This window comes from Plecotus auritus, assembly GCF_963455305.1.
Source record: "Plecotus auritus genome assembly, chromosome: 5".
NCBI classification, from domain to species: domain Eukaryota; kingdom Metazoa; phylum Chordata; class Mammalia; order Chiroptera; family Vespertilionidae; genus Plecotus; species Plecotus auritus.
Window position 1 is genome coordinate 99,129,775 of NC_137776.1, and position 14,839 is coordinate 99,144,613.

The 14,839-nt window shown below is 43.9% G+C and overlaps 1 protein-coding gene across 2 annotated transcripts in view; it reads right to left on the minus strand.

Moving 5' to 3' along the window:
* SAP130 (Sin3A associated protein 130) overlaps positions 1 to 14,839 on the minus strand; it is a 107,786-nt gene that overhangs the window by 16,457 nt on the left and 76,490 nt on the right. For both annotated transcript variants that reach the window (XM_080670468.1, XM_080670469.1), the window contains exon 16: positions 2,781 to 3,136. In XM_080670468.1, coding sequence (XP_080526594.1) covers positions 2,781 to 3,136 — 356 coding nt within the window. The remainder of the gene's footprint in view (positions 1 to 2,780; positions 3,137 to 14,839) is intronic.

Sequence of the window (14,839 nt, forward strand, 5' to 3'; positions counted from 1 at the left end):
ATTAACCCAACCAAGATGGCTGCGGCCACAGAGCAAGCAGGAGACTTGGGTTTCCCTGGCAATGGAGGAAGCCAAGCTTTCCGCACACGCTGGCCAGCCCAGGCCTCCACTCCAGGCTACAAAGTTTCAATTATAGAAGACAAATAAATCCCAACAAAAATGGCAGCAGCCAAGGAGCTGGAGAGAGCAGGAGGCTTGAGTTGCCCCCGGCTATGGAGGAAGCCAAGCTTCTGAAGCCCTGGCCTGCCTTGGTCTCCGCTCAAGGCTACAAAGTTTCAATTACAGAAGATAAATAAATTCCAACAAAAATGGCTGCAGCCATGGAGCAAGCAGGAGGCTTGGCTCCGTTCAAGGCTACAAAGTTTCAATTATAGAAAATAAATAAATCCCAGATACCAGGGCCTCCGCTTGGGTCGCCAGGGGGCGTGGCCGGCCTGCAAACCACCACAGGCCCCTCGCCCAGGCCACCCCATGCCCCAAGGGAACCCACACCCTGATCCGGGACACCCTTCAGGGCAAACCAGCTGGCCCCCACCCATGTACCAGGCTTCTATCCTATCTAATAAAAGAGTAATATGCAAATTGACCATCACTCCAACACACAAGATGGCTGCCCCATGTGGACACAAGCTGGCCGCCACAAGATGGCCAGCAGGGGAGGGCAGTTGGGAGGAACCAGGCCTGCAAGGGAGGGCAGTTGGGGGGTCATCAAGCCTGCAGGGGAGGGCAGTTAGGGGTGACCAGGCTGACAGAGGAGGGAAGTTGGGGGGGAACCAGGCCTGCAGGGGAGGGCAGTTAGGGGTGACCAGGCCTGCAGGGGGAGGGCAGTTAGGGGCAAACAGGCTGGCAGGGGGGCAGTTAGGCATCAATCAGGCTGGCAGGGGAGTGGTTGGGGGTGATCAGGCTGGCAGGCAGAAGCGGTTAGGGGCAATCAGGAAGGCAGGCAGGCAAGCAGTTGGGAGCCAGCAGTCCTGGATTGTGAGAGGGATGTCCGACTGCCCGTTTAGGCCCAATCCCGGTAGGGGTCCCAGATTGGAGAGGGTGCAGGCTGGGCTGAGGGACATCTCCGTGCACGAATTTTGTGCACTGGGCCTCCAGTATTACCATAATACCCTCTAGGTCCATTCATAAGTCCTTAACCTAACTGAGCTTTCAACAGCATGTGACCCAGCTGATGACTCCCTTTCCCTGAAATATTTCTGCCCTGCTTCCAGGACATCTCATACTCCAAGTTTATTCTCTCCACTCTGGCCCCTTCACTCCATCTCCTGTTTGCTCGGCCTCTTCTCCCTCCTCACAAAGCGCAGTGGCCTTGAGAAGCTCAGTCCACAGCGGCCTGTTTTTATCTGCACTCATTCCTCAATGGATCTTATACAGACTCATGGCTTTCCACACGTTTTATACACAATGACAGCTCACAATCCGTGCCTACAATTCACTTTCTACTCCAAAAGCCAGGCTCCCAGAGACCTCAAACTTACCAAGTCAAACTTCAGTTCCTCCTACAGAATGTGGTCCTCCTGCAACCTCCCCTCTCCCAGCTGTCGGCAACTCTGAGCTCCCAGTACTGAGACCTGACCTTGATGCTGTTCTCCCGCACTCAACAGCCAATCTTGAAAGAAACCCTCAGCTCTCCTTTAAAAATATACCTAATCCATGCATTTCCTAGCACTCCTGTTGCTACTGCCTTGGTTGAGGCCTTCACTGTTCCCTGCAATTTATGCAATAACCTCTGAACAGAACTCCTAGATTCCATCCCTGCTCCCTGTCTTTTCTGTACACAGCAGCCAGTGTGGTCTGTACGAAATGCAGGGGACTGCAGTCCCTCTTCTGCTCTGAACCCGCTAGCAGCTCTCCACGTCCTCACAACGGGCCACAGCTCTCAGTCTCGATCCTGTTCCTCTGCCCTTGCCTTTGACCACTTCCTCGGCATGTGGCTCCACCTGTGTGCCTCCACTCCCTGCACACGGCTTGCTGCTGCCCCAGTTCCCCACCGCTCTGATGTCTCTACCCAAGGTACTTTCTCAGGAGGCCTTGCTTTAAGTCTTTTAAATATCACAGCTCCAGCCCTAACTTTCCCTTGTATTTTGTCCCTGCCTTTTTTTTAACTGTTTGTCACATTTGGTAGATGACAGAGTTGTGCTTTTTCTACTGGGGCTTTGTTTTTATAAATTTTTTAACACTGAATGTTACTTTTGTAGTTATGAAAAACAAGATCCACAAAAATTTATTAAAAAACAAAATCAAACAGAAAGGAAACTTCCAGTCATCTGCCCTTTACAGAGAGTTTACAGTTGAGAAAAGGAAAAAGGGATAATAAATAGTTTTAAGATTTTACTAAACACATATAAGTTTATCAAGAGAGTATTTTCAACAACATAAATCTTATTTTATTGTGTAACAAAAATAGGCAGGAGATAAATTGTAAATAGCAGGACTTAGCGACGACTGATCCTCTTACATGGTGATGTTTTCTTCTTTGGGGCAGTATTTTATTAATGAATACAAAAAGCTATTGTGAAGAAGATGTAAATATCTTTGGGGAAATATTAATCTTTTTCATAATTTTGGTTAAGAAATAAAATTAATTATAGAACTAGCAAAATGGTTTAGTTTTCGAAAGGAGCTTCCATTTATTAAAAAGTAATAAAGTGCAAATTTAAGATGAGAATGGAGGGGTCAGCATTCCTGGCTAAGAGTAACACAAGTTTGGACTCTGAGGAGAGTGAGGAAAAAGGGAAGAAGCAACTGCCAACACTGTCTTCTTTGAATGAACTTACCAGAAACTGGTCTCATGATATCCATTGGTTCCACTTCTTCTTTAACTTTTATCTCAGGTACAGGAGGGCCCAGAATCGAGGAGGGATTGCCACCTACAGCTGCTGCAGGCAGGGGGGCAGCTGCGATGGTCGTGATGGGTGGAGTGATGGGAACGGCCCCAGGAATGGTGGAGAGGGCAGCCGTAGGCTGTGACGGGGGACTCGCTGCAATCATGGTTGGAATGGCTGGTGGAGGCTGCTGCGCAGTGGGAGGGACTGCAATGGTGGGCTGGTCATTATTTTGATTGGACGCAGTTTCCATGGACACAGTTGCTGGAGTGGCCATTGATACGTGGGTTTCTGACTTAGGTTTGGCACTGAAATACAAAATCAGAGATAATGTAGCAAACAACGGAAAACTTCCTTAACCTGCAACGTCTTAGAGGATGGGCATTGATCCAATTCTTTCTGTAAAACACAACAAAACTAAAATATTTCTTGATTTTAAAAGTTGAACTTTAAAGTTTGAAAGGGAATTGCGGTTTTAAAAATACCTCTCCTTGCGCCACCCAACATGTTTTTATAAGCAGCAATAAAATTAATTTAGAAAACCAAGTCGATTGTAAAGAAATCAAAGTTACGTCATCAAAAAACCAATTTTCATTATGTTGTGCATTTTCCTCCCAGAATTCCTTAGTGCATATGTGTTTTAGGAGGTCTTTTGATTGATTACAACTGTATTCATACTTCATATGTAGTTTCTCTTATAAAAGAGGAAACTCATGCACATGGCAAAGATAGAAAATAATACAAATTAAAAGTAATTTCCCTCCACTTCACACACGCAGACCTCTACCGAGAGGCACCAGTACAGTGGAACCTCAGTTCTCAAAGTTAATTTGCTACAGAAGGCTGTTTGAGAACCAATTTGTTTGAAAAACGAATCCTTTTTTCCCCTTAGAAATAATGTAAATTTAATTAATGCGTTCCCCCCAAATGAATGTTTTAAATTTTCTTATGTACAGTACATGTCCAATGTACTGTTTCATCTATAAGCAAACACTTCTTTTCTTAAATTTATCAACCCACCCCCTACCAGCCTTAAACAAATTTTTTTATGTCACTGCCTCAGAAATGCTGTCACCGGCTGACTGCTTTTCATTTATCCAATCAACAGCAGTTTCCTACCCCTTAAGTGCCTGTGGTTGTTGTTTTGTGAGCACTTCACACCCTTAGCAATACTGGCACTCTGGACGACCTCTTTATGCTTTAAAATTGTGCTGATCATAAATTTATCTGCAACAGAAGCATTCTCTCCTTTGTTTGCTGCCTGAGAGATGCTTTTTGTCACACTTGAGGTATCAGCATAAAAGGGTTGTCAGGTCCAGAATTGAAGTTTTGGTAGACAACCAAGACATTTTTTCTGTGCACAATATGATGGAGAAACGAATTGTTCAAGGTGGGAAACATTCGAGAAACGAGGCTTGACTGTATATTTTACCAGAGATACTTCAGACATCTAAAGTAGCTACAAATACAGTGTTTAAAAATGTACATCCAATTTTTTCAGTTTTTCAAAATATATTTTTACTCATTTCAGAGAGGAACGGAGAGGGAGAGACAAAGAGAAACATCAACGTGAGAGGGAAACATTGATCGGCTGCCTCCTGCATTTAATCTACTGGGGATTCGAGCCCACAACCCTGGCCTGTGTCCTGACCCAGAACTGAACCAGCGACCTTTCAGTACATGGGCGCCGCCCAGCCCACTGACCCAGCACCTCCCAGTGCATGGGGCCACCCAGCCCACTGACCCAGAGCTGAACCAGCACTTCCCAGTACATGGGCGCAGCCCAGCCCACTGCGCCACACCAGTCAGAGCCTATTTTCTCAGGTTTATAAGAACAACTCATACATGTCATTACAACTTCTTAAACATTATTTTTAAGTGAAATATTTCATTTAATAGCTGCAAGTTATTTACCTACTTGTATTACTACTAGGGGCCCGGTGCATGGATTCGTGCACTGGTGGGGTCCCTCAGCCTGGCCTGCACCCTCTCCCAATCTGGGACCCCGTGGGGGATTGTTGGATTGCCGGTTTCGCCTGATCCCTGCAGGCCAGCCTGCAGTCTGACATCACCCGAGGGATGTAGTAGTATGTGAAGCAGCAGGCGGCTGGGGAGGAACCCTGAGACCAGGCTGGGCTCCACATTGCTCCTGCTCATCCCGCCCCACTGTGTCTGCTGCCCCCGCCACTCAACAGTGCTGCCTTGGAGGCAGGAGAGGCTTGAGCCACCGCAGCTGTGCTCGCCAGCCGTGAGCCTGGCATCTGGCGCCCATCAGTCCAGCTGAGTGGCGCTCCCACTGTGGGAGCGCACTGACCACCAGGGGGCAGCTCCTGATTGAGCGTCTGCCCCCTGGTGGTCGGTATGCGTCATAGCGACCAGTCAAACGGTCATTCGGTTGCTTAAGCTTTTATATATATTGATTGCTGAAAATTCAGGATATAAAAAACAACACAAAACGATACCTCTTAAGTTCAAACCAAAACCAAGTGGATTTTTATAGGCAAAAAATTCAATATCAGCCTATAAACCTCAGACCATATACAAAAATAGACTCAACATGGTCTAAACCTCAATGCAAAATGAATATAAGAAAATACAAAAGAAAACCTAGACTTAGGTGAAGTTCTTAGACATGACACCAAAAGCACAACCCATGAAAGAAAAAACTGATAAATGGAGCTTCATTAAAATGGAAAACGTTTCTTGTGCCTATTTTCCTATTTTTGTGCTAAATTTCCATTGTTGCTGGGTAAGTCTATGATTAGCACAATAAATGGAAACCATTTCGAGAGGCTGAAAAAATCAAGTGGAGATTGAAAAATATATGGGAACACATCAGACAGGATGGACTTTGAGGACATTATGGTAGTGAAATCAGCCCATCACAAAAAGACAAATATTCTATGATTTCACTTGTATGAGGAACCAACAGTAGTCAAATTTATTGAAAAAGAAAGTAGAATGGTGGTTTCCAGGGGCTGGAAGAAAGGAAAATGAGGAGTTGTTGAATTATTGGCATAAAGATTCATATTCAGATGGCAAATAACCCAGGAAAAGATGCTCCACACCATTAGTCATTAGATACATGTGAATTAAAGCCGTGATGCATAGCACTACACACCTATGAGAATGGTAAAAGTAAAATTTACAAACCTTTTAACACCAAGTGCATGAAAGGGTGTGAAGCAACTAGATTTACAAAAGGGGATCCTAGCACTAAAGATGGAAATGTATTTATTTATCCATCCATCCTCACTCAAGGATATTTTTTCCTTTTTCTTCCCAGAGAGTGGAAGGGAGGGAGAGAAGGGGGAGAGAGAGAAACATAGATGTGAGACACACACATTGATTGGTTGCTTCCCACAGGCGCTCAGATCAGGGCCAGGGATGGACCCTGAAACCCAGGTACATACCTTGACTGGAAATCGAACCCTCAACCCGGAGCATGGGCTAATGCTCTAACCATTGGGACACCAACCAGGGCCAAACAACTGAATTTATTTAGCAAGATTATAGGATAAAAGAATCTCCTATGTTGCAGGTAAGAATTTAAAACGGTACAGCCGCTCTGTAAAAACAGTTGGGAAGTTTTTATAAAATTAAAAATATATGCAACTCAGCTAGTGCACTCTTTGGATTTATCCTAGAGAAAGGAAAACGTGTTTCTACCAAGAAAACTATACTGGAATTTCCACAGCAGCTTTATTTGTTAATAGTCCCAAACTAGCAACAACCCCAATGTATTTCAATAAGCAAATAAACAAATTCCGTACATTCCTATGATGCAACACTACCCACTCAAAAAAGAACTATTGATACAAGCTGCAACTTAGATAGATCTCAAAAGAAAATGTTGAGTGGATATAAGCCAGTATCATTAGATTATTGTATGCAATATACATAATTTATGCAATACACATATAATAATTATGATTCTGTTTACATAAAATCTTCTTTTAAAAAATATGTTTTTATTGATTTCAGAGAGGAAGGGAGAGGAAGAGATAGAAACATCAATGATGAATGAGAATCATTGCTTGGCTGCCTCCTACAGGCCCCCTACTGGGGATCGAGCCCACAATCTGGGCATGTGCCATGACTGGAAATCAAACAGCGACCTCCTGGTTCATTGGTCGATGCTCAACCACTGAGCGACTGGGCTATATGAGCAATTTTAAATAACTTCAAAGAACTAAAGAAGATCATGGCTAAAGAACATCATTAAAAAAAAAAAAAAAAGATCATGGAAATGATGTCTCAACAAATTGAGAATGTCAATACAGAGAAAGAAATTATAAAATAGAGAAATTTGAAAAAATATAAAAGCTGAAAGGAAAAAAGTCAATGGAAGGTTCAAAAGCATAGTTTAACAGGCATAAGGAAAAGACCCGCATACACAAAGACAGGTCAATTGAGATTTCCCAGTCTGAGAAACGGAAAACAAAATGGGAGGAAAAGAAACAGAGCCCCGAGGTCTTTGGGACAGCAATATGTGCCCCCTGGAAGGAAGGGGCAAGAAGAATATCTGAAGAAATAATGGCCAATAACTCCCTAGATGTGACAAAAACCATTAGTCTATACACCCAAAAGTTCATCATTCTCTAAGTAGAATAAATTAAAAGAAACCCACATCTAGACACATCATGATTAATTGTCAAAATGCACAAGAAAGTATTTAAAAGTGAAATTCTGTAACTCAATTGCACCAAAAAATATATGGTAAATTGTTAAAAGTTAAATCCAGTTGAATATTTTTCTCTACATTTATAGATTTTCATATTAACAACTTAAAAAGAGAGAGTGCTGTAAAAAATGTTGAAGATATCACCTAAAAAGAAAAAGATTTTCAATTTAAAATTCGCCTAGCCATTCTATCATTTAAGAGCATGGGCAGGACTTATGATTATAGGAAAATAGCATATACACATCTTCCTATCCTCCTGCTAAGTACAGCTAAAAGTTACGGGTTTTATATCTAGAACAGACAGGCTGCTGAAAGGTGACGCGCAGACAGACGTGGCAGGGCCCGCGGAACGCCACAGCAGGGAGCTCCTGGGGTTTCCAGTGGCCTCGCGTCCCAGACTGAGGGCTAGTGAGCTGGCCAGCAGGAAATGTCCAAGGGCACTGACAAAGAATGTCCCAACCAAAGTCTGTTCTCAATAGCCAAGAAAGGGGCAGCTTAGCAAGATGAGAAAGCTTTAGAGTGACAAACGTGTTACAACGGCAGCATGGCTCCCCGCTGGCGGTCAGAGCCTGCCAGGCGCCATGTGGCCCTCCGTGCTGTCTCGCTCCCACTACTACGGTGCTGTGAGAAGAGACAGGTAGGGAGTCTGGACTTCACGCCTCAACTGGCCCCGAGGCCCTGCTCTCCCGCACCCCCCCCCCCCGCCCCCCTGCCGCAGCTGCTTAAACAAAAGCTGTTATGTAAGCGTAGGTCTCAGAATGCCTACAATGCCCGGGTACACACAGAAAACCACTATCCACTCAAGTCAGGAAAACCACCCTTAGAGAGATGATGTAGCAATCAGCTGGCTGGACACTAATGCAGACACCAACAAACAAAAAACAGAAAAGTATCAGTAAGGACATCAAAGCTATAAAAAAAACTAATGGAAATGATAGAACTGAGAAATATTATAATGGAACAAATAAGCTCCCTGAATATTCACAGTAGTAGAGATGAGAGAGGCCATGATCAGTCCTCTGAAGATATAGCAGTATAATTTACTAATCTCAGCAAGAGAAAACAGAATGAAGAGTGAAGGCAGAATACATTTTTTTTCTGATATAAGAAGTGTCAAACTTTGCCACCTTCTGTACTTCCCCTGCTACAAAAGGTGCTCATAATTGGAGAGTAAACCAAGAAGAAGAGAGTGTGTAGGCCCCAGTGGTGAGCTGCAGGGAAAAGAGAGTAGCACGGAGAAAGGGCAGCAGGATTGACAGCATCAAGTCCAGAAAGCAACCCATGCCGACTGCGGAGGAGGCTCTCACCCAGGAAAAAAGGAACCGACAGAGAGCTTAGAACATCTGCCTGTATTCAGCGCTCTAGGTTTGGTGGAGTTTGAGGATTCATTAGTGACTGGCAGAGAAAACTTAAGCAAATGTTAGTAGTACTGCCTGGTGACTGCTTTTAACCATTTGTACGCCATGTAAGTGCCTATAGACGCAAGCGGCAGTCCTTTTTAAATTAAATTCAAAATGTCATGGCAGTTAACTGGTTGATGGTCAGCTTTTGCCCTGCCAGAGTGGCTCAGTTGGCTGGAGTGTCATTTTGTGCACCAGAAGGTTGCTGGTTCAATTCCCAGTCAGGGCACATACCTGGGTTGCGGGCCAATCCCACGAAAGGCAACCAATTGATGTCTCTCTCTCTCTCTCTAAGTAAGTACATAGGTGAGGATTAAAAAAAATAATGAATTCAATTTTTAATTTTATTTTGACAGCTTTGGGATTTACTTATTAAAATTTTAGTTTTCTATTTTAAAACACATTAGTTTTGTTTTAAATTAGTATTATTTTCACATTTCATAAATAGAGGTCTCCCTCACTCCCTAAACCCATCTACTACCATCACATAATACCACTATTCTTTATTTCATTGAATCGTAGTGGCCAACAATTATAGAACACCCCAATATTTTGTGTACCACTTAAGGATAAAATAATCAATGACAGAATATTAACATGCTATCAGTTTTAAATCATATATTGATTTTAGAGATGTTGACGTTTGTATGTTGATCTTGTATCTTATTATGTTCTATATGATTTTTATCTTTCTTTTAAAAATTTTACTCACTTTTTTCATTTCTATCCTCTATGTCTACATTATTTTATTATTATTTTTTAAATCCTCACCTGAGGATATTTTTCCCATTTATCTTTAGAGAGAGAGTGGAAGGGAGGGAAGAGGGGAAAAGAGAGAGAGAAACATTGATGTGAGAGAGACATATTGACTGGTTGCTTCCCACATCTGCCCCAAATGGGAATCAAACACGAGACCCTTTGGTCCATGGGCCAACACTCTAACCACTGAGCCAAACCGGGCAGGGCTGTCTTCCTTTTTTAATTCTGGCTTATTCTGTGATGGTTTCTTCCAGATCTTTAATGAGTTTTGTCAACTCATGTGTCGTCTCTTTACACTTTATCATTTGCTCTTGGAAGTCTCGGCATTTCATCTTTGCATTTTCCTTCATGATTTTGTGGTTATTTCATTAAGTTACTTACATTCAGTCAAATATTCTGCTATAAATTTCATCCCTTAATGGAGATTGAGCCCACAACCTGGGCATATGCCCTGACTGGGAATTGAACTGTGACCTCCTGGTTCATGGGTCAACATTCAATCACTGAGCCACACCAGCCGGGCTCCATATGCTACTTAAAAGAAAAGTATTTTAAACAATGAAAAATAATATTTACCATTTATAAAATTTAATACCCAGTGTTGGCAAAAATGTGGAGAAATTTCACCCAGAATAAAATCCAAAGAATTTTGGAGAAATAATTCATGAGGATGCAAACAGATATAGGGAGTAGAAATCAGAATTCACAGGGCGCGTTTCCCTTGCCTCAGCAATGAACTTCCGGAGAGATCCCAGAGAAATGCCTGCCAAGAGGCCCAAGGGCAAGAGATTCATGGCAGCATTGATCATGACGGCAATAATGGAAATAACTATTCATGAATTGGGGGCTAGTCATGGCACCAATGCATCTGGGAAAATCATGCCGTATAGGAACAGTCTCCTTTCCTGGTTTCCGTGGACTGACCTCTAAAGATGGCGTGTCCTACAAGCGGTGCTCGCACCACCTCTATTTTCTACTCATGCACATTGCCAACGGGTTCTCGTCTATGCTCATGGTGTTCAAGATTTGTCTGCTGGAATTTCCAAATCTTAAACACCAGCATGGACCTTTATCTTCAATTCTAAGACTGTATATGCTTCAGAATTTTACATCCAACAATGCAACTGACACCTCCACTTGGGTATGTCTAACCACAAATGTTTAAAATAAAACTCTTAATTCCCCCACCCCACGATGATCACAACCGTCCTCATTTAGAAAGAATACCAGGCCACGGCGGCGGCTGCCCTCAGCTCCTTTCTCCTGCTCTCTCAGAGCATCTGCAGCTGCACCTTCAACGGTGCCCAGAGCCGAGCTCTTCCCAAGGCTTTCCTCCCTCTATGCTGGTCCAGGACACGGAGACAGCGCGTCTCTATCATTGCCCACTGGCCTACCTCCTCCACTCTCGCCTACTTGTAGTTCACTTTCATCAGGAGCCAGAGTAATTCCTTTTTATAAGAAGCCAAATCACGCCACTTCTGTGCTTGCCCTCTGATGGCTTTCCATTTCACCCAGAATAAAGTCCAAAGAATTCTGAACGGCAGTAGCACTAAGTCAGCCCCCAATGATATCTCTGAACCATCTTGTACACTCTCTCCATGTTTTAGGACAGGCTCCCTTGCTGTTCCTTGTATATTCTCAACAATAAATCTTCACTTCACAAGATGCTGAGATGTGAATTACACCAAATACATATATACATGCTTACATATACACAAAACCGTATCAGTTCCCCACCAACACTGTTCATAGTTCAGTTGTTACAGTATATTAATTGTTCTGCATAAATTGCAAACCTTACTGCTAGCTTAGCTCTGCAGCCTACAGATCATCATGTCGCCAACGTGCCACGTATCATGATCTGTGCCAATAGCATCACTTCTTTTGGAGTATGTCACAGTCACTGCACGTCTGTTATTTAGTTCATGCAGACTGCAAAGCGTGTAGGTGTGCTATCTTTTGTTTCCCAGTGATAAGCCCACGTGAAATTTTATAGAAATGGATGACTGGAAGAGAGAACTGGCCAAAAAAAAGGAAAAAAATGCAGGAAAAAAAAGTGTTAGGTCTGAAAATAAAATTGGGTCTGATTAGTAGAAGACTGAACATGGCAAGAGCAAAGAGAATACAGGAAGAGACCTAGCCTTGCACGAAGCTATGGAAGGGACATACGAGAAAGCCCAATGGACATGAAGAAAGAAGGCAAAGTGCTTCCCATCACCCTTTAGTTTAAATTGCTGTAGGAACAGAAAGTCACCATGGTGAAATGAAGTGTTCACTTCTACTTTGTACTGAGGACTATAAAAAAAATCCTAATAATACAAGCCAAAGTGTTGAACGTAGCTGTCACATTGAAAGAAAACTGCAATTACAAGGAACAAAAAGAAACCTTTTGCTGCCGATAAAGGCTCCTTTCATTGTTTCAAAAGCCTGCGTGAATGTGATGAACGTGAAGCTACCTGATGAAGCTGCTCGTGCAGATCAAGCAGCTGCTGTGAAATGAGCACTTAGACTCCATGATTAGTTAAGGCTGAGGGTTTGATAACAAGGATGAAGCTATGCCTAGAAACGATGCTGGCAAACACTCCCTGTGAGAGGAACTCTTGGAGACAGTTCACCCTGAAAGCCAAAGGGTGACATGGCAGGCCAGAGGCGGTGCGAGCTGGCGGGGCAGGATGGGGAGCTGCCTCCTGCGAAGAGCACACTGAAGGAATGTACGCCATATTTGGAGCAATTTCTCCCAAGAGACAACTGATGGACACTGAACAGCTGCACAACAAAAAAGAGAGAGAACACACAGAGAAGGCTGGCAAACCGCAAAAGCTCTTTGGGAGCAGAGGGAACGCTCAGGACCACAGGAGCTGGGGAGCATGCTGGCTGTCCCTGCACTTGAACTGCGTGAGCCTGCCCAGGTGCTCAGGCTGACCTGCAGGTCACGCTCCCTGAAGATACTCCAGGAAGAACAGGGAAGCGCCAGAGTGACAGGCACGGGGTCTCTACATCCAATATTAACCAGGGTGCCCTTTGCACGCCCACTGGGCTGCATGTGTGTGTGGGCTCCCGTGCCTGGAGAGAATGAGGAGCCAGCAAAGCATTAAGTGTGGCGTCTGCACGGAGGGCTGCCGTGTCGGGAGAAACGGCAGAGACAGTGGGGAGCTTCTGCACGCACATGTGGGGCTGTGTCTTCCAGAGAAAGTGCAGAACTAGAGGGGGCTGCTGCAAGCACAGGTAGGGCAGCCCCACCTAGCGTATGTGCAAAGCTAGTGGGGTACAGTGTGGGAGCACACAGGGCTGCTCCGCCTGTAGGAAGTGGGGAGCGTGTGGGTGACTGCAACACGCACACTCAGGGCGGCCCCACTCAGACCTAATTTGGACAACAGACAATTAAAGAGAAAATCCAAAAATGCAGGGACACCAGAAAGCTCCACTTGAACCAGAAGGGCAAGGAAGGTCACATACGTCAGGCTGCCCTGCCCAACTCCGTTCTGCCGTGGACAGCCAGAACAGAACGCCCCGCAAACTGCACCACGCTGTTCCACCCGGGACCCACTCTTAGTGGTCAGGTAGAAACAATGCAGTAATTTTAGAATGTGTTTGAATTTACATGCCAATTAGCTTTAAACAGACTTCTATAGATATGGGTAGATATACATGAACCTCATGATAACCACAACCCTACAAAAAACTTACAAGAAATACACAAAAAGAAAGAGAAAGGAACCCAAGGAAATCACTAAAGAAAACAAGCAAATCAAAAGAGAGCAAGAGAATAAGGAACAGAAAAGAACAAAAACAATTAAAGATGAACTAAATGTTCCAATAAAAGACAGGGTGGCTTAAAGCAGCGGTCACCAACTTTTTGGACCTCACAGACCACCATTTGGTGACCACTGGCTTAAAGAATAAAACAGTAAGATCCACCTGTATGTTACCTATGAGAGACTCAAGTTAGATAGAAAGACACACAGACAGAAGGTGAAGGGATGGAACAAAAATTTTATGCAGATAGAAACAAAAAGCAAGCTGTGGTAGCAACACTCAGACAAAACAGAGAATGTGGAAGAGACAAAGGACATTACATAATGATAAAGGGTCAAGCCAAGAAGAGGCTGTAACTCTACATACATGTGCACCCCACAGAGGAGCACCAAAGAACATACAGCAGTATTAATGGACACAAAGGCAGAAGGTAACAGTTAGCACAACAGCAGCTGGGGACCTTAGTACCTTACTTCCCACAATGCATGGATCATCTATACAAGGCAGTTCATAAGGAAACAATGGCTTTAATGTCATATTCGAGCAGATCACTTAACAAACATTTATAGAACATTTCATCCCCAAACTATAGGTACACATTTTTCTCACATGCACATGGACCATTTTCCAGGATAAACCACGTTAGGGCATTAAACAAGCCTCAAAGAATTCAAGAATGAAATTATAACAAGTGTATTATCTGCCCACAATGGCATAAAAATAGAAATCAACTATAGCAAGAAAACTAGAAAAAACACAAACATGTGGAGATTAAATAACATGCTACTACATAGCCCATTGATCAAAGAGAAAACCAAACAGAAAATCCAAAAATACCTGGAAACAAATGAAAATACAAATTTCCAAAATTTATGGGATGCAGCAAAAAAAACCCAAAAAACCAAAAAACATTTCTAAGAGAGAAGAGACATTTCTTCAAAGACATAGAGATGGCCAACAGATGTATGAAAACTTGCTTAACATTAGTAATCATTAGGGAAATGCAATGCAAAACCAGGAGGCCACCTCACACCTGCCGGAATGGCTCTGAGCAAAGTCAATGCACAGTGAGTGTGGGCGAGGGGTGAAGAGAAGGCACCCGTGGGCACTGCTGGCAGAAGGGTGAACTGGTGTGACCCTATGGGAAACGATCTGCCACAGGACCCAGCAATTCCATTTCTAGGTTTTTATTAGAGGGAAATGAAAAACACCGATTTTCAAGATCCCTGCCCCCTGCCAGGAGGGCTTGCACCACCAGGTCCTCCTGCTGCCATAGCTCCTCCTGAGAGCCGGAGCCGGGCGGGGAGCTGGGTGCTGCGGCACTCTGCATGGCCGGCCAGCACCAGGGCTGCCTGGGGTTCTTGCCCGCTCTGCCCTCCTCTGGCCAGATGACCTTGTTGGTGTGCTCTTTA